General features: G+C 40.6%; 1 protein-coding gene across 1 annotated transcript in view; it reads left to right on the plus strand.

The window, feature by feature from the left end:
- ENPEP (glutamyl aminopeptidase) overlaps nucleotides 1-24,586 on the plus strand; it is a 50,540-nt gene extending 25,954 nt beyond the window's left edge. Inside the window, exons 7-19 of the mRNA XM_026659855.2 lie at nucleotides 3,471-3,536; nucleotides 6,633-6,698; nucleotides 8,580-8,731; nucleotides 12,286-12,365; nucleotides 14,120-14,256; nucleotides 14,379-14,434; nucleotides 18,793-18,943; nucleotides 19,730-19,809; nucleotides 19,911-20,012; nucleotides 20,118-20,288; nucleotides 21,801-21,941; nucleotides 23,847-23,925; nucleotides 24,206-24,586. Coding sequence (XP_026515640.1) covers nucleotides 3,471-3,536; nucleotides 6,633-6,698; nucleotides 8,580-8,731; nucleotides 12,286-12,365; nucleotides 14,120-14,256; nucleotides 14,379-14,434; nucleotides 18,793-18,943; nucleotides 19,730-19,809; nucleotides 19,911-20,012; nucleotides 20,118-20,288; nucleotides 21,801-21,941; nucleotides 23,847-23,925; nucleotides 24,206-24,343 — 1,419 coding nt within the window. The 3' untranslated portion in view covers nucleotides 24,344-24,586. The remainder of the gene's footprint in view (nucleotides 1-3,470; nucleotides 3,537-6,632; nucleotides 6,699-8,579; nucleotides 8,732-12,285; nucleotides 12,366-14,119; nucleotides 14,257-14,378; nucleotides 14,435-18,792; nucleotides 18,944-19,729; nucleotides 19,810-19,910; nucleotides 20,013-20,117; nucleotides 20,289-21,800; nucleotides 21,942-23,846; nucleotides 23,926-24,205) is intronic.
- The last annotated feature ends 955 nt before the right edge of the window (nucleotides 24,587-25,541 follow it).

Below are 25,541 nucleotides of genomic sequence, written 5' to 3' on the forward strand. Positions count from 1 at the left end.
ATCCACCCTGATTGAATTGGCCCTGTCAACACTGGTTCTCCACTTGCGAAGTAACTCCCTGCTCTCCATGTGTCAGTATATAATGCCTGCATCTGTAACTTTCATTCTATGCATCCGAAGAAGTGAGGTTTTTACCCACGAAAGCTTATGCCCAAATAAATCTGTTAGTCTTTAAGGTGCCACCAGACTCCTTGTTGTTTTTGTAGATACAGACTAACATGGCTACCCCCTGATACTTGAAACTATAGACTGTGCTTTTGTATCTTTCCTTCAGAACCCTGTATGTAGAAATTCTAATGTAGTGCCTGCTAATGTTACATCCAGCCTATTCTTTCTCTCAAGGCTTCCATTATTGTTCTAAGCAAAAATGTATCTTTCACTGATTTTAGCCTCAGCTATGTCTAGAACAAAATCCTCTTGAGTGTTAGGTATCTCTTTTTATTAGCTAGCCCTACACCTGAGTAGGCTATTTCTTTTACAGTCCCTCCTGCCCCCAATTGTCAGTATTTATTGCATCATAAATGTCCAGTAGCCAAGCCATAAATCATTAGGTAAATTGCCATTCTAGCAGCCCTGAAGGTCTCAGTCAAACCAACAATAGCCAAGATATGTAGAGTAAAATCAGACACTCTGGACCTAAAGCTGATTTAAGTTTCACCAATGCAGTGAGTAAGAGACACCTTCTTGTTTTCTACAACTTTTAAAAGGTACCCAGATGGTACTATACTGTATAAGAAACTGGATAGAAAACTTCCATTTTTAATTCACCCTCCCCTTTGTGCTTACATAGTAGCCACAAAACTGAATATTTTAAGATAAAACCACTGTTCTGGAGACACCTGCAATGTTTGGGGATATATTTTAAATATTAAAACTAAGAAAACCTCTTATGAAATTGTATGACAGTTGACAATGAACACGCAATTTGGAACTCAACGTCAACTTAATCAGAACATGTAAAAATGTTTATACAGTCTAAAGATGCAATGAATTTTTTAGGGTCTATGGAGTCATCACAGCACACTCTGTAATTACATACCTGGTCAGTATCTGATTGATAGGGCACAACATAGGTAGAAAAGTCAAATTAGGTAAAATGCAGTGTTGTTGTAGCATCTCAAGCATTCACCGAAAAAAAATAGGGAGTGCTCAACACCCGCAAGACTGGATTAATCTTTTGTGTGCCCCGGCGCCAGGACCATGGCCCTGCCCCCTGCTCCGCCCCAAGGCCCCGCCCCCACTCGCATGGGGGAGAGGCGCACCCACTGGCAAAAACAAAAGTCAGCGGCTGTAGTGAGACACAAAAGCTTTTGGGCGTCCATAAAGCTCTTCTTCAGGTCATATTTATGTGTTCTGATTAAATGGACATTGAGTTCCAAATGGTGCGTTGTCAACTGTCACACGCTTTCATAAGAGGCTTTCTTCATTGTTTTGAATGTCACCTGAAAGGAAGCAAACTAATCTTATCAGAGATTTATCTACAGACAATAAGAATACTCCAAGTTAAATCCACAAAGTGAGGGTACTCAGATTCAAGATAAATTATATCCCTGGCTCCCGAAGAAGAGCTTTATGGAAGCTCAAAAGCTTGTCTCTCTCACCAACAGAAGTTGGTCCAATAAAAGATATTATCTCACCCACTTGTCTCTAAGTTAGGTAAAAGACAGTTTGACCATTTAATAGAGCTGGTATTAGTGATTCCACAGTTAAAGTTGTTTTGAGATTTGCACTTGAATTATTACACTCCATCTCTCTCAGTTAAATTTAACAGTTTAATGCATTGTCTTCAGATAACAACTGAATTTTCCATAATATTTTTAGCTCTAATATTGATAATTTTTTTTCCAGAGGAAATATTTTAAATAAGTTCTTTTTGAAGTAGTCTTGAGAGTCTCAGCATTTCTGAACCCTGTGGCTAACGAACTATAGGCACCAAAACTTCCAAATTTACACATATGTAACCTCACAATATCTCTGGCATAGGCTAGCAATTATAAGAATATGCTCCTAGCAAGTATGTTTACAAAAAATAAAATAGGGCAAGCTACTCAGCTGGTATAAATCAGTGTCAATTTATTGACTTCAGCTGAGCTATTCCAATTTACACCAAATGAAGATCTGGCCCAAATAAGAGAGAAGTTGTGCAAACAACTGGGTTTATATAACTTGTGTTCTGCTTCTCCATCATCACAACCTCAAGGGGATAACAAAAGGCAATCAGGAGCGTTGTGAGGATCAGAAACACTGTTCTACATTGTTTATAAAAGTGACCTTATAGTCTGTATAATTAATCAGTTCTGAAGCTTGTCAACCTCTCCAATTTTTATAACAAAGCTGTTTTTGCATTGGAAAAGAGACACCTGCTGGCCAGTTTAAGAACTGTGATAATAAATTGGAAAAGAAAGTCTCCAAATTAAAGGCTTGTCTATTGCTGTTTGAAACCACTGTTCTACATCAAAGCATGCTATGGAACGTTTAGTGTACGGTAGCACATCCCCGCGGTCAGTCAGCGTGCAGCAGACTAGTGCACTGTATAATCATACCCTGGCTTGCTGCGCTCTAAGTCTTAGTGTAGACAAGTCCTAACTATTGCATAAGTCTACTCAACCACTCCAGTGACACACTGACGTGTCCAAATTGTCATCCCTAATAATAGAAAGAATGGAGTCAAGGCTTACTGAGGACTGACATAAGTGCCTAATCTCATGGGACAGTGAGTTTTGTTTTGTTTTTAAACAGTTCAAAACATTTTTTCAACTATCCTTTTTTTCTGCCAGGGAAATAAAATTTACTAACCTTGAAGTTGTAGGTTGGGTTTTGCTTATTTTCCTTTCCTTCTTTTTGTGGCTATCCCATTTTATCTCTTCCACCTAGGGTGACCAGGTGTCCCGTTTTTAAAGGGGTAGTCCTGTTTTTTGGGACCTTTTCTTATATAGGTGCCTATTACCCCCCACCCCATCCCATTTTTTCCACACTTGCTATCTGGTCACCCTACTTCCACCTGTCTATTATTTCCTCTGTCCATTTTTATTTCTCTTCTTCTACCTTGGTGTCTTCCTCCACCCTCTTCCTTTCCCAAGGCCCCTATCACACTTTGTCTCCTCCTGGCCCCCCAGGAGTAAGTATCACAGAGCCTGTCAATCTGCTTCAGATGCTGGTATTTTTATGCCAAGTCAGCATCCCAGCATAATTTAAGCCTTGAGTCATTGTACAATCTAAAACTGCAGATTTACAGCATTTTAAAGGCTCCTAATCTCTTAGTCAAAGTCTCACAACAGGATCTGAAATCATGGCAGGAGTGAGTGAGTGAGAGAATGCTCTGCAGAAATAAGGAACTAAATTTTTATCCATATAGATTACTTCTATTTTTGGTAGATGGAATAGTCACCCTAGTGAAGTCTTTTAAAGTAATGAGAATCTAGTTTTAAAAAGGTGTGAAATGACCTTATTCCCTTTCTTTTTGTATGTAGGGAGCATCAATTCTCAGAATGCTTCAAGATTGGATTACACCAGCAAATTTTCAAAAAGGATGTCAGGTATGAACTACAGTAAAACATGCCAGAAACAAAAATAAACCACATGTGGGAAAGGGAAAGATTTTACTCAGAAAAGTGAATGTGATACATTCTGGGCCAGCTCCAGGCACCAGTTTAGCAAGCAGGTGCTTGGGGTGGCCACTCCAGGGGGGGGCGGCATGTCCAGCTATTCGGCAGCAATTCGGCGGAGGGTCCCTCACTCTGGCTCGGAGTGAAGGACCTCCCGCTGAAGTGCCGCAGATCGCGATTGCGGCTTTTGTGGGGGGGGGGGGGGCTGTTTGGGGTGGCAAAAACCCTGGACCCGGCCCTGGGGTCATGGATACATTCGATTTTTGTGTTCTCATTACAATTTTAGATAACTATTTATGTACTAAAACATTCATTCCTAACATTTCTATACTAACATTTACTCCAATTAATCTAAATTTTATTTTTTGTAGGATGTAGATACACTAGCTCCTTCAACCACATCTGAAAAAGCTGTGTAGACAATAAAGGCTAGGTTACACAAATTCCCAGCATGATGGTACAGTTTGATAATGATATAGAAGTTATGGAACCTTTTGCAATGGGAATAGGTAGCAATGTTAAGTAGAAATTAATTCTCCCAATGAGTTGGAATTTGAACTGCAGGGTTGTATGTGTGTTTGAAGGCCAGCCAGTGATGACCCTAGGCACATGATATCTAACAATACCCTCTTGATTCCTCCTTAATACTCTATCGCCATGCTCTTATCTGTGTTAACTAGAACCTTGTCACCCAGCTACCAAAGCACTCCTGCATCTTCCTACCACCAAGGACCTCCAGACCATTCAGTTGTGCTATGCCGTTACAGAAATCTACCTGAAAGCTTTACAAATCTTGATTCACTTGGCACCTGCAAAAACTTGAAGCTGGTCCTGAGGCCACTACAGACAAACTCCTCTTTCAGAGCAATTAGGGAAGCCAGAGCCGATAAACAGAGTTACTCCACATCTGTCAATCCAGATGCATGGTGCTAATTTGCCCTTAAAAAAAAAAAGCTCTCTTTTACTTTACCCCTACCAAGAGGCTAGGATACATGGTTAGGATACATGCCAACTACCATACACACAAAAGAGAAAATTGGAGAACTTGGAGTCTTCTCCAAAAATAGAGGCCATAACTGCTGTGCTCTGAAATCTTTAAATAATTAATCATGATGCCTTTGTTTCCTGGGTTATTAAATATGTTCTTATCCTCACCCACCCATGCCAAACTCTTCCCCCCCCACACAAAACAACCCACCTCCTCCTCTTCCCCCCAAGATCTCTGAGTTGCTACACTGGCATTTTTCAAGGAATCTCTCACCTCAAAGTGAATCTTCAGAATATGTGATAGAGATGCCTGAGCCCTGTTTACACTGGTGCTCTCATCACTGCTCCCGAGCTAGAATTGACAGGGCTAAGATATGGAGGGGCTGGGAGAACATCCTAGCTGGCCAGCTGACTGATTATATTGAAACCACAGCAAAAACATTTCCGTACAATCAGCAAGGACAGTCCTACAAGACAGGAATATTCAGTCACACTCCACATTATAGGCACAAGCTGCCGTGATAAATACTTCCTGCTTACCCACATCCCTATAAAAGCACAGAAATAGCTGTGGCGGAGATTGAAACAAACAGCACCACCTACCTAACATTCTGTAGGCAGGCTAGGAAAGAAAATATCACATACTACTTGATGTGGCACAGTCTCAGAGTAGCACTGAACTGGGGGATAACATGTTCTAGCATTCAATATTTAAGCATAACAGGAAATCATTAAATAGCTAATTATTAGTTATCAGTTAAGCCTTTAAGAAGATTTTGATCACAGAATGCAGTTATCATAGTTCAACTTTGATTTCCACTTTTAGACACCCCTAAAATAACTCTCTTTGTGACCTATTTAATAAGACAGAAATGTACAATACAACTACATTTTGTCCACTTAAGTAAACAACAAAGAAAAAGTCAAGGGCCCTCTTCAAGGATTAATACATTGCACATTAATGTATCGTGTTGGAAAATACTGACTTCCCGTCATAAGAATAGGCCTGTCCTTTGGGAAGTACTGAAACGTTTTTGGATTAATATGGTTCCATTTGATTTATTGAAGGCACATAAGACTGGGATGATGGGGAAACTTTATTCCACCCTTTCAAATGTCTCATCAATGAGCAGCTATGTTTTTGCTGATTCTGTTTGTTTTTAAATTGAGACATATAAATTAATAAAACTTTTATAAAAAACAATGGACCCAATTTAGCTTCTAGAAGGAAGAAGAGGCTGGTTCTCTTATGGACAGTGTATAAATTAAAATCACACTTCATCCTGGCTGACATTAAGATCTTTCATGCCCCCCAAATTTTCACTAGGAAATGGTGTTTGTAAGTCATATGGACTAATATTTTGACACTTATAATTCAGTGTGCAATAATTTCTCAATGTTTCTGGCTTTCTCAAAGGCAGAAGAGTGGGAGCAACTGCTCCCACCCTGCATTTATACAGGGAGGAGTTGGGATATCTCTGAGCCTTGGTCTACACTGGGAGGGGGGGTGAAATCAATGCAAGTTACGCAACTTCAGCTATGTGAATAACGTAGCTGAAGTCGACGTACTTAGATCGACTTACCGTAGTGTCTTCACCGCGGTGAGTTGACTGCTGCCACTCCCCCATCGACTCTGCCTGAGACTCTCATGGCGGTGGAGTACAGGAGTCGACAGGAGAGGGTTCAGGGGTCGATTTATCGCATCTACATTAGAGGCAATAAAAAAAAAAATCGATCCCCGCTGGATCGATTGCTGCCCGCTGATCCGGCAGGTAGTGTAGACATACCCGGAGATCTCCTTTTTAGAACAACCTGTGGACCCTGCATTTGGAAAGTGTTTCCACTTTTCTTCTGTGCAGAAAGCAGTGAAATAAACAAATGTACACATCTCTCAAAGCCTTCGCTGGTTAAGAATAACACCGCTCTTAGGAAGGTATTCCGCATATTAGTACTACAGATAACATTACAATATGTGCATTGTTTTGACAGGTGAGGAAGGACATGCAAATATTTAAAACATTTGCTTCTCTTTTTTCCTAGGAGTACCTAAAGAAATACCAATTCCAGAATGCAAAGACAGATGATTTCTGGGAATCCCTGGCACAGGTATGGTCTGTAACAATTAACACCCTTGCTATTAAAAGTTTCTGTGCTCATCCTACAGAGCAGGGTTTCCCAAACTTTTTCATATTGTGAACCTCGTTAGTAGAGAGATCATATCCCAGGGAGCCTCCTCCAGCCCAGCAAACTCCAAATCTCATCCCTCTAGTAAATACAATACTCATTTTTTGCATGGGAAAATGTGGGTTGGAACTGGAAGCAAGTGAGGGGGAACTGACAAAGCAAAGCAATCCACATACACAAGAAATTTCAACCCTTCCAACCTATCCATCTGCCCACATTAGTCTCACTTAAATGTACGTACATACACACACTCCCCTAACATGATTCTTTCTATAGTAGGATTTTCTATAGCGCTCATCACAACAGTATCTAAGCCAGTAGCTCTCAACCTTTCCAGACTACTGTACCCCTTTCAGGAGTCTGATGTGTCTTGCGTACCCCCAAACTTTCATCTCACTTAAAAACTGCTTGCTTACAAAAATCAGACATAAAAATACAAAAGTATCACAGCAGACTATTACTGAAAAATTGCTTACCTTCTCATTTTTACCATATAATTATAAATCAATTGGAATATAAATATTGTACTTACATTTCAGTGTATAGTATATAGAACAGTATAAACAAGTCATTGTCTGTATGAAATTTTAGTTTGTACTGATTTCACTAGTGCTTTTTATGTAGCCTGTTGTAAAACTAAGCAAATATGAATTGATGTACCCCCTGGAAGACCTCTGCATACTCCCAAGAGCACGTATACCTCTGGTTAAGAACCACTGATCTAAGCACTTAGTATGACTGCCAGTTTAACTACCCTGGATCCCTACTACTCCCTCGTTTCCCACTAGACCTTGGTTCCTTCCTTCTCCCCAGGTTCTGGCTCTTTCCTCCCACCCTGCTCCCCAGTTGCCTCCTGAGGCCCAACTGTTTTCTGCCTCCCCAAGTTCCCAGCTCCTTACTTGGACACCATATGCCTTCCTCTCCCTCTCCCCCACCAGGTTCCTGACAGCCATTTTGCCCAAGTTCTACATTAGTGTCTCATCCTGCCCTCCCCCTAGTCCCAGGCTCTTGCTTGCCCGACCTGGCTCTCTCTTTGTTCTCTTCTCCCTCTCTGCTGCTCACAGTACCTTCTGGCCCTGGAGAACACCTTAAACCTGGCTCCTTTCCATCCAGCACATGGTGGGTTGGAGGGGCACTGGTTAAGTCCCATGGCCTCAGTCTGAGAGGCAGCTACACTTGAGTTCTGGGTAAAGAGGAAAGGAGGGGGCAGCTCCACCAGCATTCCCTAGTGCTGGCTGCTCCTCCTTCCTTCCACCGGCACCTACCTGAATTTGTCTGGAGGATGGAACCAGCAGCTCAGCTCTCTTCAGAGCACCTGGAAGGACTGGCTTGCAGACCATAGTTTGGGAATTCTGCTATAGAGGAGATTCGCCAATAGTGCTAGAATCTCAGCTAGTCCTTCCTGTGTTCTACTCCCTCCTCAGAAGGCAGCAGAGGAGGAAAATAGTTTGAGCTTGAAGTATGCAGAGAGGAGCAAGCCACAAGGGCAGGGAATATTCTTTGCCCCTCCTACTGCCTGAACCCTGACCTAGTTTAACCCTGTTTGCTTTAAGAGTATTTAAAATGTCTCCATTGACAGCTCATTACTTTTCTTCTGTTACATGCACCATGAAAGGGTTTAACAAATAAAATATTTTTGAGCCAATCTTGCTCTCTTATTTGCTGAATTGTTAGGACAAAGCCCTAACATTAATGAGGGAAACCTGTTACCTTTCTGGTCTCCCAGCCACTCAGCATGAGCGTTTTATTCCCTCTTCAGTCTGATTTAGCTTTCTCAGTGTGACCATCTGCTGTTATTCTTAGGCAAGTGGTAAGCCAGTGAAGGAAGTGATGGACACCTGGACCAGGCAGATGGGATACCCTGTATTGAGTGTGGCAGCTAATTCGAAGGTCACACAGAGACGTTTTCTGTTGGACCCCTCAGCAAATTCTTCTGAACCGACCTCTGCACTAGGGTAAGGTTTTACTGTATATGCCTGTCCTGTAGACAAACAGCAGAAAGAGAGATGCTGTAGATAGATATGCTCATATGGATTCATTCTCACACACACACACACACACACACACACACACACTTCTCCCTACCTTGCATTTACAGTTACCTCCCAAAACATGTAATGCAATGTACAGTAAATGTAATGTCTAAAGGAAGAGGTATGTGGTGTAACTTTGAATGCGTGGTACACGCCACACACCCCTATGCTTGAGTCTAATCACCTCTGCGTAACTTTGCCTTATGCCAAATAAAGGAACCTGAGTAACAGACAAGACTGGAAGTGAACTGAGTTCTTGGGAGACCAAGTGGAAGAGGTCTCAGGGGAAACCCAACAACCAGTAAATTACAAGAAAACTTAACAGGATGCTGTATAATAACTCCCCACACCCAGGACAACTACTGCATCAGCTGTGTGTGTCTCAGTGTAGAACACCAAATGTCTAAATCCAAAAGGAAGAAGAGGAAGGGAGGACAAATAGTATGGAGGACTGGGCGTAACGGAGATCACAGCAGTTTCAGTTATATATGGATAGTTTTTCAATATTTCTGAGTGAATTTCATGATGGTGGAAGATGCCCTATTTACAGCCCTGGAGACTTTAGCCACCAAAACAGGTACAACCATGGACAGAACAATGCAGCCTTCCCCATGCTGCCCAGCAAGTGTGTCTCAACAATAACCCACAGAGCACCATCAGTAAAGTCAAAAGAGTAGTTCTGTCCCCACGTCCATACAATTCTTGCTTTTTCTGCTTGAGACTGCCAACAAGGCTGCCAAACAGTGTCAACTGCGGTGGTGGTTTTGTGAAGTGAGCACCATTGGGGCTTGGACATTGGCCACCAACTAATTTTACACAGATCAAAGAGCCGTCAGCCAGAAAAACCACTTCTGGTCACTAGTGACCTGGTCTGGATTTGAACTGAAAAAATTTGCAGACTTGAACCAAGAAAAAATTTCATTTTTGCAAATTCTACCTCTGTGCCATATGGAAGATGGTATTCAATTAACAGCTCCTTACTGTTCACAACATTGGCTCATTGCATTATTCTCAGCAGGGGGTGAATCCAGCAGCCCGGCTTTCCTCAGATAATCAAAGGAATTAGAGCACCAGGTTCTTGGTGTTCATCATGCTTTTATGTAAATCCTAAAGCAAGTCCTGCCCTAAACAGCCATGTACATTGTGAACTGCTCCAGTCATTCCAGAAACAGTGGCATCTCAGTGGTGGGGGAAATTAGTTCTAGATAAGTAAAGTTTTATCAAGTGCTTAGGGATAAAATGCATATATAATTATTAATTATTATTATTATTATTTAATAAAACCCTGATATTATCTTAATTGGAATAGGTTTTATCCCTTGCAAAGGATCCAAGCGCACTGGAAAACTGTACTCCCTCCCCCAGCCAGCGTTGATGTGGGAGAGGAGACTACAGGGGCCTTGTGCCCCCCAGTGGAACTGTGACAGCTCAGCTCCAGGTCTGGGGCTGTGACTAAGCTGTGAAACAGAGTCTAATAAAAGTTTTGTTCTCTGAAGCCTGCAGGGATGGTCTCCCTAGATGGCTACAGTGCCCCTGTCCTAAGAAAGTCCTGTCCTGAATATTAACACTCAGAAGAGAAATACAACTTCAAGAACTCATGTTTTTTAAATAGTGCTGGTAGGCAAGTATGTGGCTGCAATATAGCATGTCAGGAACACATCCTCAATACCCCTACTTAACAGGATATGGACGTTGTACTTAATGCCCAAGAGAAGTATTTATGTACACGATCTCTGGAACATATAAAAACACTAAAGGAAAAATCACTCCACTAAGTGCATTTACAAAACAAATATTAAAAACTCTTTTACTGGCTTTCTCCTGGAGAAATGCAACAGCCAGGCTTTTGGCCAAGTAATAACCCTTTTAAACTCCATGGCAATAATTCTCCAAAAGACAGCTAATAAAAGTTAGAAATGTAAAAATCTGTTAAAATATTTTTATTTAAAAATATAAAACAAGAGCTGACCTTTCTCCCCGTAAGTAGCAAAGAGACATGACTTCCTTCATTTTCTTACTTGCTAGAATGAAGCTATCGTTCCTTTGATTCTAAGTCAGAAGAATGACAAGTTTTTGTATAGTGTTTGTTGCCATGGTATCTAAGATGCTAGAAAAACATCTCTGGGCTGGATATTGATACCCTTGCATTATACAGTACCTTACTTCCCAACTGCTGCCACTGATTTCAATGAGACTTATCAAGGAGTAAGATACTATCATAATCTGGCACTCGGTGAGGGAGGGAGGAATCAATGTGGTCTAAGAAGAAACACAGGATTGGAACAATCAAGACGTCCTGAATTCTAATTCTCCCTCTGACACAGATTCGTTGTATAGCCCTCAAAGAATCACTTTCTATTTCAGTTTTCCTTATCTGTAAAACAGGCATAGTAATCCTTAGCAACTTACCACACAGGGGTGTTGTGAAGTTACTGTCTGTACAAAACTTTGAACATATAAACCTCTACATTAATGCTAAGGTCACCCATCCACATATAATCATACTTCATTAAATTAAATGCCTTGTGATCTACTAGATTAGCATGATAGGATACCGAAATACTACTTGACAAGACTATATTTCCAACTGTGTATAATTACAATAAACACATTTACAGTATATAATGGTACAGAAATTAGCTAGTCCACACAACACTCCTCTGATATTGGGTAAATATCATTCCCATTTTATAGATGGGGAAACCGAGGCACAGACACATTAAGGCCCTCATTCAGAAAGGTACTTAAGCACATCTTAACTTTAAGCATGTGAATCCTTCCATGGATTTCCAAAACATGGCTTGGTCAATGGAACTACTCATATGGCTAAAGTTTAGCATGTGACTAAATACCTTGCTAAATCAAGGCATAAGTTACTTGCTTAATACCACACAAAGTCAATGCCAGAGTTTGGACTAAAACTCAGTAGTCCATAGCTCCCAGTCCAGTGCTCAGTCTGCCAGAGGCAGCAATTATGTATAGTTCATAGTTTTAGGGACTAACTACTGCTATTCTCCATATCGAAAAGAGGAATGCTATCAGAAACCTCAAACCTTTTATTTTAACTTAGAAATAGAATATTGTCCTCATCATGCAGCATTTGTCCAATAAAAATAACCAACTATCTATTTTACCTTGCCTGGATCCAAAATTTTTATAAACTGCTTTTGCCAGGAAGATATCCTAAAGAAGTTTTTATTATATTTAAATAATCAAGATGTTGGGAAAGCCCAAAATTTGTTATCTGTGGTATTTAGTCGCATATTAGTGGATATCTAGATATAGATACTTCTTCATAGTCAATTTATAAATATTTCTGTACCTGTGTAAGTTTCTGCAGTGCCTAGCACAATAAAGCTGGAGATGCTACAATAAATGCATTTTTTAATCATGATAATTGATAACAATGTTTTAAATGTGTTATTTTAGGTTCTCTTTCAAAAGTTGTTTATTTTTTTCAATTGAAATCATTTCAGTTACACATGGAATATCCCAGTGAAATGGCGTGCTGGGACCGAAACAAATGTTACATTCTACAATAAGTCAGTATCTGCAGGTAAACTTCAGTAATGTTTCATTTAAGAATAACAGTAGGCTCAATGTGACAATCACACAAAGCTTTAAAAATATCCTTAGTAAGAACTAAAAAGTAATTAACTTTTATGCTCTTCAGTGCTTGAAACACACTGCTTGAAAATAAAGGAGTTAAGGTCCTTCCCTGGAATGAGAATAAGCCCCTCCCATAAACAAGATTATGCTAATTAAGTCCCATAATTAAAATCTATTCTTATTTATTCACACAATATGACACTCCGCCTAATATAAAATTGGTCATTTGGTTTAGAGGAAATTGGGGCACATTAAAACAAAGATTTCCATTTAATGTTAATGATAGCGTGTGTATGTGCGAGGCCTGCATATTCAAACATTTAAGATATGCTTAAATCCATCCCTACTCATAGCTAAGCACATGTGTAGGTGCTTTTCTAAGCATGCTGTCCCATTGATAGCAATGGGACTTAAGTATGTGCTTTCCTGAATCTCAGCCTAAGGGAGAAGCTGGATCTGGATACTGATAAATACATCTCTTGCAGTGATAGGTGGCAGTCTGGACTCGCTTAGTTTAGGTGGAGGGAGCTGCAGTACTCTTATGTTTGGAGTTGGCTGAAGCTATTTTCTGCTAAAAAAACAAACAAACAAACAAGAAGATGTCCATGAAAGTTGTGTGGTTTTTTTCCCCCAAACATTCTACATTTCAAAATTTGAAAAATTTCGACTGCTCAACAAAATTTCAAAATTCAAAAATATATAACCAGTTCTTCTATTCTCTTTTTGTATTTAGCACTTGTCTCCCTCTTTTAGTTTAGTTTTTTTTAATTACTTTAAAGTTTGTGTTTAATTTACTTGCATTCAGAGTCTAGGATGAAAATGAAACCTACCCATTATGTTATGATGCATAACTGAAAATTGCATGAAAGAATTTTCTCTCGCCACTCTCCCCATCACAACACAGGAGGCTGAGAGTTGTCCCAATGAATTAGAACAGTCTTTTGAAATACCTTGCATGGTTCATCCAAAGTTAGAAATACTATTTACTAAGGGCTGAGTCAATACGCATTGGAGTAAAAGTCTTCTGCTTCAGACACTGGAACAGGCACTAAGTGAACTTTCAAAACTGCTGACCACAGTGGGAGCAGTTTAACTTTTGAGAATGAAACATCATCCTCAAGGGTTAGGCTTCATTCTGAGTTTCCATGAACCTCAAGACTTGAGTAAGGGCTTGGTTTATTTTGGGATTTAATTAATCTGTAGTTATAGAAATTGAATCAAGGAAGAGGAAGGGAAAAGAGATGCATGGACATAAAATGGAAAAACATGCAGAGGATAAATAGGTAAAATATAAAATCAGATTAATACAAACCATAACACTGAGAACTGATAGAGGCTTTTGGAATAAATATTAATAGGGATATTTTTGTGATTAAGTGTTTACTGCAAAAAGAATAATTTCCTTTATGCTTATTCTAAGTACAGTAGTCTCCATTTAATAATGAACATTTGCCTACAGATTTCACACTGTTACCACAGTTATTTCCTATTCTAAGCTAACAGCTGCGTCAATATCTTTACTCACTGCCATTTTAGAGCAGCCAACCTATAATTAAGCTTCGGGTCCTTTGTGGATAAGGGTTAAAAATCAAACATGAATTTTGGAGTGAATGTATTTCCAATGAGCACCCTTTCTCCCTCCTCCCCCCCCCCGGCATATATTTATATGCATGTACATTTTTCATTAGTATTTGTTTACAGCCACAGGAATTACTGTAACACCCAGCAACCCTGATTCTTTACTGAAAATAAATCCAGACCACATTGGATTTTATCGTGTAAATTATGAAACACAAACTTGGAACAACATAAGCAGATTATTGGCTATCAACCATACGGTGAGTCTGATGAAATTAACTGGATTTGGTTGTAAGCTGGTTGGTTTCTGGGATCTACTAATAATTGTTGTTTCTTCTACAAAATATAAACATCTTTTTGCTTTCTTCCTCCCCTCGTGCAGTCTTTTTCTTCTGCTGATCGTGCCGGGCTTCTGGATGATGTGTTTTCTTTGGCAAGGTAGGTTTTATAATGAAACTAACACATAATAGACCAGGGTGGGCAAACTACAGCCTGCGGGCCACATCCTGCCCACCAGCCAATTTAATCTGGCCCTTGAGCTCCTGCTGGGGAGCGGGGTCTGGAGCTTGCCCTGCTCCCACACTCCAGCCGGGGAGTGGGGTTAGGGGCCGCTCTGCACGGCTCACAGAAGCAGCGGCATGTCCCCCCTCCGGCTCCTACGTTTAGAGGCAGCCAGGGGACTCCGCATACTGCCCCTGCCCCAAGCGCCGCCCCAGCAGCTTCCGTTGGCTGGAAACTGCAGCCAATGGGAGCTGCAGGGACGGCGCGTGCGGACAGGGCAGCGTGCAGAGCCACCTGGCCGCGCCTCCACGTAGGAGCCGGAGGGTAGACATGTCGCTGCATCCGGGAGCTGCTTGAGGTAAGCAGTGCCTGGAGCCTGCATCCCTGAGCCCCTCCTGTGCCCCAATCCCCTGCCTCAGCCCTGATTCCCCTCCCACCCTCCAAATCCCTTGATCCCAGCCCAGAGCACTCCCCCGCACCTCAACCCCTTACCCCAGCCTGGCGCCCCTTCCTGCACCCTGAACTCCTCATTTCTGGCTCCCCCCCAGAGCCCGCCACCCCAGCCAGAGCCCTCACCACTACCCCCAGGTCCCAACCCCAGCCCTGATCCCTCTCTGGCCTTTCGAACCCCCTGGTCCCAGCCTGGAGCACCCTCCTACACCCCAAATCCCTCATCCCCAGCCCCACCCCAGAGCCCGCACCTCCAGCCAGAACCCTCATCCCTCCCGCACCTCTGCCCCAGCCTGGAGTCCCCTCTCGCACCCACAGCCAGAGCCCTCACCCCCTCCTATACCCCAACCCCAATTTCATGAGCATTCATGGCCCACCATACAATTTCCATACCCAGATGTGGCCCTTGGGCCAAAAGTTTGCCTACACCTCTTATAGATATTTAAAAATAGTTTTCATGTCTTCCCACTGGTTATTATATTGGCACTCTCTTGGTTTGGATGGTAAGAATGAGAATTTTTAAACTATTATTTTGTTATAACTACAGAAAGAATTAGGCCTTGGTTTGTCTGTAGCAGCCTTTTCTTCTCTTACATTTTCCTCCAGAAGGAGCAAATTCAAATGTGTGTACAACTCTTATTGATATCAGTTAGAGTTGGCCTTACCTGTCCAGTATTAGGGTCTGATCCTGAATCACTGAAGTTAATGGGAGTTTTGCCATTCGCTTCAATGAGAGAAGGATTTATTTCCTATCTCTGGCTGCAGAACTCTTGGCTTTTTGAGCCTGGTGTGGATGGCAAGGCAATGACAGAAGTGTTCCAGATGAAGCCATGTTCTCAGAAGAAACCAGGTGTCTAAGGAGAGTCACAGAGGGTGTCCCCCTCTGCGTATATGTCTCCATAGATATCCCAAAATTCACCAGATTTCTTTCTAAATCTCGAATTAGGACAGTTAATGAGACGTAACTTCTTTTTTGGTCACACAACTGTGTGTACCTTTTCAAGGTTTATTTGGTGAATAAAAGCAAGTAACTACACAATGTTGATTGCCCTAGAATGGTAATGAGAGCTCCTTCAGAGCTGCTCTGCTCTTGTATGTGACATCTAATCATAATAATCCTTCAGAACTTTCTTTGGAAAGTGCCTCCTGTGTATGTTCCATAACTTTTTCCCAAGTATATTATCTGAGCCCTTTTAAAGAGCACGGTGCTATAATAATCTCTTTAGCACTTTAATTGCTGCTATCACACAATACAGACAATTCCTTTTGCCTTGGGATGAAGTGAAGGGCTCTTGTGGGTGTGCAGTTGAGTAGCTGTGTATAAAAGAGATAAACACTGTGAGAACTGGAAGGACTGTTGATAACAGAGTTCCATAAAAAAGTCAGGAAAATAAAGATGGTTTGGGCCTGGTTACTAAACCCATTAAGAATGCAACTGCATAAGCAAAATATATGCACAATTTTGCATTCAATTTACTTGTAGTTATTTCAGTTGTGCATGCAAGGGATTAATTATGATCATTTGTTCCCACGTGACTGAATTGCACACACAATCAAAGCAAGTGTGTGCATGAATTGTACATCTAATTTGTTTAGAATCAAACCCTTCACGTTCAATACCATGTACAATACAAAACAAAACAAAAAAACCCACAGCATAAGATTTCATGATTATTAAACATACTAGTTAGATATTTAGAGCTACTTTGTCCCTTCTGTGAGACTCACATTACCAAATATTGTATGTCACTTATATTCTGCATTACAAATACTAGCTAATCTTCGCAACAACTCTTTAAAGTGGGTAAGGATTAACATCCCCATTTTGCAGATAAGGAAACCCAGATACACAAGTGTTAAGGGATTTGCCAAAGACCAAACAGTGAATTGGTGGTATTAGAATTTATGGCTTTCTGGCTCTCAGTCATGTGATCAGACCACTATTACTACCTATTATACCTATATTATACTACCTATAATACCTATTGCTTGTGCAAATACAAACTTACAGCCAGAGTATGAATCCCTTACTCCCACTAGTGAACAGTTACAAAAGCAGTCCCACTGAATTCATTGGATTTTTTCCCCAATATTAAAATTATTTCCCCATGTTTATTTCTGTGTCATAAAAAGATTTGCAAGCCAGTCTGTATTCCTGGCTCTGCCACTGGCCTTCTGATTAACCTTGGGCAAGTGACTTTAACCACTCTATGCCTCAGTTTCTCCAGCTGCAATATGGAGATAATGCTACTGACCCTTTTTAAAGTACATTAAGATTTACTGATGAAAAGCACTGTTAGCCCTAGGTATTATTGTAATTACTTACTGATTTGAAACAACCTCCTCTAGTAACACCTACTCAGAATAGATTCAGCAGATTTTCTGCATTTTACTATAAGTTGATAAATCTGTAGCCAAATACTTTCAGCAGAGAAAACTAATCCTTAGATGAGCTATGTATCCATAGTGCTGCTGCGACATATGCCCCTCAGCATTGCGGATGAAATTTACAACACTTCCATGACTGCAACACAATTAAAAGTGTGTGATTTTCAGCTGTCCCATCATAACACAAAATCTCCAATACATGCAAGTGCGGGAGGGGGGAGTCGAGAGTCTACATTAAAAGCAGGTGTACAGAAGCAGACTTTTATACAGGCCTGGACCGTTTCACCATGTAATAGGGAGGGAGAGATGGTTCTCCAGAATAGGCTATGAAGTCAATCAGGTTATCACTAAAGCGGAGTGAAATTATTTTTTCACAGAAACTTTTTCCAGTGTGTGTGTGGGGGGGGGGGGGGGGAGGGATAGATTCAACCTGAATTCACAAAATGTTTCAGTTCACCTGAATTTGCCAAATTGTTTTGATTTTAAAAAAAAAAAATCTGAAGCATCAATCTGGTCGACCAGCAATGAATTTGTCTGATTTCTCCCTCCCCGCTCTCCCCCCCCCGCCATGGACTGAACAATCGCTGCTCTCCCAAGAGCACCGTGCTGAATGGTGGTGTGCTTGCTCTGCCTAGTCTATTTTTAGACCAGACAGTGAGTTGAATCCTCATGAGTGCCTGTTCCATAATATAGCACATTCCCAGGGAGGAAAGGGATAAGAAAGCCACAGCAGCCCCCACCTCCTACTGTTTGGGGAGGGGAGGGGAGAGGAAGATGTTGCCCCTGTTCCTTCCTAGAGAAGACACAGTTTGTTGGCTCTCCAGAACTCCTAATCAGCCCTATCCCATGGCAGCGGGGGGGGGGGGGGGGAGAATAGGGGAGGAAGAGGGAGACAAGAAAACTTCTCCCAACCATGTTCACAGAAACTGGAAAAGAGGACACTGCTTGTTTGGAGGCCCACTCCGTCCTTCTCTCTTCCTATCAGAAGACAGGGTGTAGTACATGGCTGGGGAAGAAATGATGAGTGATTTGAAGGACAGAGAGAGAAAAGGGAAAGTGATTGATGGAGAGGGAAGAAGAAATTAAACTAAGGCAAACAGACACTGAAAAAAAATAGAAGGCTGATGTCTAACTTGGCTCTTCTGAAATTTGGATTTGAACAGATTTGCTTCTAGAGAGGCACATGCTCCTGAGGCGAGTCCCTCTGCTTCCTACAGATTGTTTTATTGGTCCTATTGTACATTGTCCTCAACAACAACAACAAAAACTGTTTCCAAAATACGCAAGTTTTCAAATTGCATACAATGAATTCCTTCCAAAAAGAGCTCCTCACAAGAATGATGCAGCGATGGAACGTGGTTACAATTAACACCCAGTACATTAGACTTCTGTGTGTTCCAGTTACAAATGAGACAGGATTTGTAAGATTGTGTCAATTCTCTCTCTTCCTTCCTCAGGGCTGAACTTTTGAATTATGCTGTTCCACTGAATCTAACAAAATATCTACCAAATGAAGAGGATTATTTACCTTGGCATAGAGTTATATCAGCTGTATCTTACCTCAGAGACATGCTTGGAGATGATATAGAGCTCTACCCCAGGTTTAAGGTGATACAACCAATGAAAGTCTTGTTTATAATCTATTAATCCTACAGTTCAGGGTTATAACAATGATAGTATTGAAGGCTGAGTGATTTTCAAAGTTGCTGAAGCTGTTTTATGTATAATTTCAACATTAAAAGATGTATATTATTTATTATACTCTTAACATATATTTTGCGAGCTGATTTATATAGGCCCATGAATTATACAGATCCCCAACTGTGGATCTGTATATACTGGAAATAAAATTGGAGTGTTCCCAGTTATGGTTGCCACCTACTTTGATTGTTCACTGTACAGTTATTTTTGTGCCAGGGCTGTCATGTGTATTACAAGCAGGATTGTTCAAGATAGCAAAACTTCTGATGCCTTACCTACACCATGAAAGGTAACCATGTCTCAGTGAGGTTGTCAGCAATCATGATAGCTGACCTGGGGTTGAACAGACTTCAGTGGTCAGCACAGATAAGCACAAACTGTAGTCAGCATTATTTCAGGGGACCAAGCTGAGCAGAGTGTGTCCTAGTTTACACTGGTGGTTATGTTATCATAGTGTAGACAAGGCTTGAGGCTCATTGGACATCTTCATGTTGTGTCAGTGCATCATAACAGTGCAAAGCAAAGGTGCAGTATGATGTTCACATCCTTTCATGACATGGTGACTTTGCTGAAAGTTTTTTTTCCCGGGGTATGTTGTTGTTACTGGAATTTTTAAAAAGGCAAACTATGAAGATGAAAACCTTGTTACATCATGAAACCTATAAGGGTAATCAGAAAACCTCTTTATTTCAGACATACTTTCGCAGTCTGGTTAAACCCATTGCAAATAAGCTGGGTTGGAACGATGATGAAACTGGAAGCCATGTGATGAGGTTAAGAATTTATTGTGTATATTAATATTATAGATAGACTCAGATTGTGGAACACTAGGAAAATCTCCCTCTGTTTTTTTTTATTTTATTTTTTTAAAAAGGCTTCTTCGTGCAGATGTTTTAGGATTTGCATGCAGCATGGACGACCAGGATGCTTTGAACAATGCATCTAGCTTATTTTATTCCTGGTTAAATGGAGCAAGGTGAATATTCATGGTTTTTGCATTCAGTTACGAGTACTGTGTATGGTATTCTAATGCAACTCAAAAAAAGGTGGCAACCATAATATATTTCTGTATGTTTTTTAGTCCATCTGTAAATCTCCGGCTCTTGGTATATCGCTATGGGATGCAGAACTCCGGCAATGAGACATCATGGAACTATATGTTTCAGAAATACCAAAGTACTTCATTAGCTCAAGAAAAAGAAAAGCTGCTCTATGGTCTGGCATCAGTGAAGAACATCACCCTTTTGGACAGGTTGCTGAAAATATGCCGAAAGAGTTATTTTCCTTCCCCCATATACCCACCCACATTACCATTTTTGTCATATATAAAGTATGATATAGAACACAGCAGATTGTCAAATGCGGTCACTCTTGAGTAGTCCTCCCTGAGATTATACTGCCAATAACTAGGCAAAGTCATTGTTCCCTTGCTTGAAAGAATATGCTCAGGTGATGGGTTTTATAGCTCTTCATCTCTTGCAAGCACAGAACTACCCTAATTACTACTACCACCACCACCACCACCACCAGGGCAGTATCCTCCAAGGTCCCAGTTGGGATCTGGGCACCATTGTCCTAGCCCCAAAAAGAGTTTACAATTGAAGACAAGATTAAACAAATGAGCAGAATTAACAATAGGAAAAACTAGAAGAGTGGGGATGAAGGTAACAGTAATATGGATATGTGGTGACCGAGGTTAGCATTGTGTATAACTTCACAGGTGCACATCATTTAAAGTTATTTCATAACTAACCCCTACCCAGTCATCACTTCTATGACTAAAACATGGATTATTCAGACAAACCCAAATCTGCAGAGCAAAAACACAACAACAAAAAATCTGCACTGTAGGTAACTCACAGGTGGAATTTGGCCCTTCCCAGAATCAACTTTTTTAGTGAAATAAGGGAAAAAAAGAACACACCACTGAGAAAGCTGGCTGTGCACTCAGCCACTTGTTTATGGAGCTGAAGAACAGAACCATCAGCCCCAAGTTACAGTAGCTGAAGAGGAACCTTTTTGCAGCTGCTACTGTACATTGTAGCTAGGAGTAGCTTCCCAATATTGTCCTTAAATGTGTCTATGTGACAGTGAGTCCACCCATTTTATGGACCTATGGGTCACACCCCTGACCTACTGCATTATAGACCTTCTATAGTTCACAAGATTTCATCCTATTAGACGAAGGAACTTTGACCTCACTCACTGGGATAGAAAACGGATAGATTTAGGGTAAAATTTTCAAGTGAACTAGGAAATCAATGGGAACTAGATGCCTCAATATCTTTGAGGATCTGGGCCGTAAGCCCTGTTAATTTTCAGTGAGATGCCCGGGGCTTACTTTGTGCTGGAGCTCAGCTCCAGCATCGATTCTGGCAGTAGTGTGCCAGGCATGACCTTGCACATATGGTGGAAACAAGGTCATGATATGTGGAAGATGCCATTGTTATTGCTTGAGCCCAGGCACCTTTAAAAAAAAAAAGTAAACACTAGCGATGTCTACATGCCTGTCACTTTTGAGAAAAAAAAAATCTTATCCTTAATAGGTAAATCACATTTTAGACCAGCCTATTTCATCCTTAAAATGGTCTAGGAAAAATAAGTCTCTAGTGTTAGATCTTCCATAGTAAAATACAAATATTTCTGCAGATGGTTTAGGTTCGTCTCAGCAACTTGAATCGTTTCTTTACAACTCACTTTTCACAATCTTTAATGAAAGATTTTAAAAAGTCTGTTTAATTGTTTCCCATCTGGTTTCTCCTAGGTATCTAAAATATATTTACAACACCAGTCTTATTAAAAGTCAGGATGTGTTCACTGTCCTGAGATACATCTCCTATAACAGCTATGGCAAAACCATGGCTTGGGACTGGATACGGCTCAACTGGGAATACTTAGTCAGCAGGTATGTTAACATCCTTTGAACGTTTTACACTTAATTCTAAGTCTCCTGCTCTTTATTTTCTTATCTCACCTTACTTTAGGTCTCTCCACACAGTCACCATTAGGTACAGGAACACATCAATCCATTTTTCTTAATGTGAAGCAAAACTTGCAAATATCTTTGGGTTTACCCATTTCTGTGGAAGCAAATGGCTCTAAGAAGCAACTCCTTTGGACAGAGAGAGCTGAAAATGTTTTAAATATTATTGCAGCCTGTGGTGAGAAAAAAAAAATTTCTGCCAACTTGAAAATACTACACTAAAGTTCCAGTCTGAATCAAAACTTGCTGAGAGCTAAGTAACAATCAAAACTGCATTGTGCTAGTTACCTGCCTCTCTTTTGGACAAAGTAACTAGCTATCAGATCTTTGAAACACTGCATAACATAGGAAGCACATTTAAGGCCCTAGTTCAGCAAGTTACTAAAAAACCTGCCTGACTTTAAGCATGTGAATAATCCTATTGGTTTATGGGAGACCAGCTTTTCTGAGACTCCAGCCATTAACATTTGATCTTGTGAGATACTGAGCACCCTAATCTGCCACAGCTTTCACAACACTCAGCTCCTTGCAGACTAAAGACTGTATAAGGCCCCCCACACCACTTAAGCTACCAGTGGAATAACTAAACAAACTTCAGAGGGAGTCGTCACACCAGCTCATCAGAAACTGTTGCAGAGGCTAGCAATAATTCCATGGATTCAGTGACTAACGCCCATGCAAGTAGTGTGAAAGGGCTGCACCTGCTGGGACAACCAATAGGCTTGAACAACAGCTACAGAGAAGATGCATTGTAGCCCAGTGCCCTAGGTAGATTTTGCATCTTCCCCTGTTCCCCCCCCCCCCCCCAAAAAAAAAGAATTTCCAGTCATTTCACCCATATAGACACTGCCCATTCTGGTTTTCTGCAGGCATATTGATTGTCACCCTTAGTGAATTGTGATCTCTCCCACACTAAGTTGTGACAGCACCAGAAGAATCAGTCAGGACGCTTTTTGCTTTAATATTTACTCATAATAAGCCAAGTATTTTTCTAGGAAAAGGAGAGAGAAAATACATGACAGTTTCCTAGAGGCATGCCATATTATTGTTTGGGCTTTATGAACAGTAAATCTATGTGGTAAAGAATTGTAATATGAATTTGAGGAATAAAAAGATATAGATAAAGCAGTTAAGACTTATTCTACAAGGTATATTTCTATTCCTAAATGATCATTAGCAGCCAATGCCAAGAGAAAACTGTAGCAAGTTCCACAGAGTTACAGGAGTGTTCTTCTATGGACTCTGCAGCAGTCAATCCCCAATCTGGCCTAATACGGAATATTCTCTTTATTCACAGCAATCTACAATGAGGGGTCTTGTAATTTTCTTATTCCCTCTTGTAGTAACAATGAAATCAGCTTCCAGCTTTGCTCCTGTCTATTCACACTGATTCCTGAGATGCTCTCTCACTCCTACTACTAGAGAAGGACATTAGAAAGGGAATCTAATTGAAACTCACATGAGGGCATAGAATCACATTAAGCCTGCCAATTTACAGAGGTCCTCTGGCCATACACAATTTTAGCTCCACAAAGGGACACAGACATGTGAGGGTGTTGTAATGGAAATTTCTCTCAAGGGTTGTCTTGATTCCAGGCAGAAGACACCATTCTTTGAATATGTTTACATCAGAGATCTCGCCAGGTATAGCTAAACTACAGAATAGTACAAAAATAATATTAATATGCTTTTTCAAATATTTTTGGTAACATCTGGAATTTGGGGCAACATCTATTTCATGATACTAAAAGCGTTTAACAATAAAGGAACAAACACTCCAAAAAAAGCAATATTATTTTTATATCAAATACTATTTATTTTTTTCAGATACACAATCAATGATAGAAATCTTGGTCGAATAGTATCAATAACCCAAACATTCAACACTGACCTTCAGCTTTGGCAGGTATGGAGATGATGCCTATAGTCATTTTAAACTACTAAGTTATAAGATCTTCCTCGGCAGGAAACTTGCCCTTTTATTCTCTAAGATGCCTCACATAATCCTGAATGCTATAAAATAATTATTCAAGTACTACCAGTCCAATCCTGAAGTCCTTTCTCAAGTAAAACTTTCCCAGATTTCAAGAACATAGAATCGGGCCTTATAAAAATGATTTATTTGATATTAAATACAACAGAAGTACTTGTTGCCTGTGAATTCATTTTCATTTTCTCTTTTCAAGATGGAAAATTTCTTTGAAAAATACCCTAATGCTGGAGCAGGAAAAGCACCCAGGAAACAGGCTCTCGAAACAGTAAAGAATAATATTGAATGGCTAAAACAAAACAAGGGAGAGATAGAAGCATGGCTAACAACTTAATGTTTTACTTCAAAGTTGCAAAGAATTAAAAATATATTGTCTTAATTTTATGCACTTACTGTTTCTTACATGAACATTTGGGAATCCATTTACAAATGCTGTCTCTGAATCCTACAAACATTTATGCACTTGAATAACTTTACTCATGTAAAATAAATAAGACTACCTGTAAGAGTAAAGTTACTCATGTTATAAAAAAATTGCAGGATTGGGCTCCTGTTTGTACTTCCCACCTACTGCTTTGAAAAAAAATGTACCCCTTTGTTTATGTAGAAAGAAACCCATTTAAGAGTATTTAAAACACTCAGGGATACCCTTCCAACTGTATTTTACAGGTGGTCTATTCCAAGAGAATTTAGTAGTAATTTGAACTTGTTTTAAAATCATATTATATATTTATACTTGTAAAAGCCAGCATGTGGGATTTAGTTTTGTGTTCTTAGTACTAAAGAAATGTCAGTTAATTTTGTTTCCCGATTGATTCTTTAAAAGTGTAACTACTGGTATTCAAGGGATCAATATTACCAACCTACTGTTTAAGTTTATTTGGGATTCTGTAGTTTTTATATTTTGTTTTTCTCTCTAAATCCTGTCAAAGTAACAAGCGCCTAGGATAGAAGTCACTGTATGTTTTAGACAAGGAAATGGGTACCTGTTACCTCTCTTTCCATAAGAAGAGCAAAAACAAACCAACAAAAACTAGGAAACACTCACTCTTAACTAGGAAGTAAAAGACTGGCCACCACTGCCTTTTTGAAAAACCATCAACCACTGCTTCTTAAGAATTTCAGATATGGCAATCACTTTGAGACCTCCAGCCCTAGGAGGGGCAAATTCATCCCTGTGCTGGACCTAGGGCTGGCCCAGGAACATGGGGAAAACAGATTGTGCCTCCTCTATCCAAGAACAACTGGGGGCCAGTTTGTCTCCCAGTGCAGGCTACTGAGTAGAACTGAGAGTTGGCCAAACTTATCCACTATTTCAAGGGGCCACTGCAGGAGTGCAGAATCAATGGGGAGTAAAAACACACCTCCTTTCGCCCTGGAATGTCCCCCAGCAGGCAGGAGGGTGTGTGAGACTGCTGAAGAGATGGCACAGAGCTGGCTGTGCACCAGGAATAGAGAAATATCCTAGGAACAGGGGGCTCCTGTGCGGCTACTCCTGCCTTATGCCACCCCTCCAACCCATTTGTTCCACC

Source organism: Terrapene carolina, unplaced genomic scaffold, assembly GCF_002925995.2.
Source record: "Terrapene carolina triunguis isolate 2854851 unplaced genomic scaffold, T_m_triunguis-2.0 Scaffold706, whole genome shotgun sequence".
Classification (NCBI taxonomy): domain Eukaryota; kingdom Metazoa; phylum Chordata; order Testudines; family Emydidae; genus Terrapene; species Terrapene triunguis.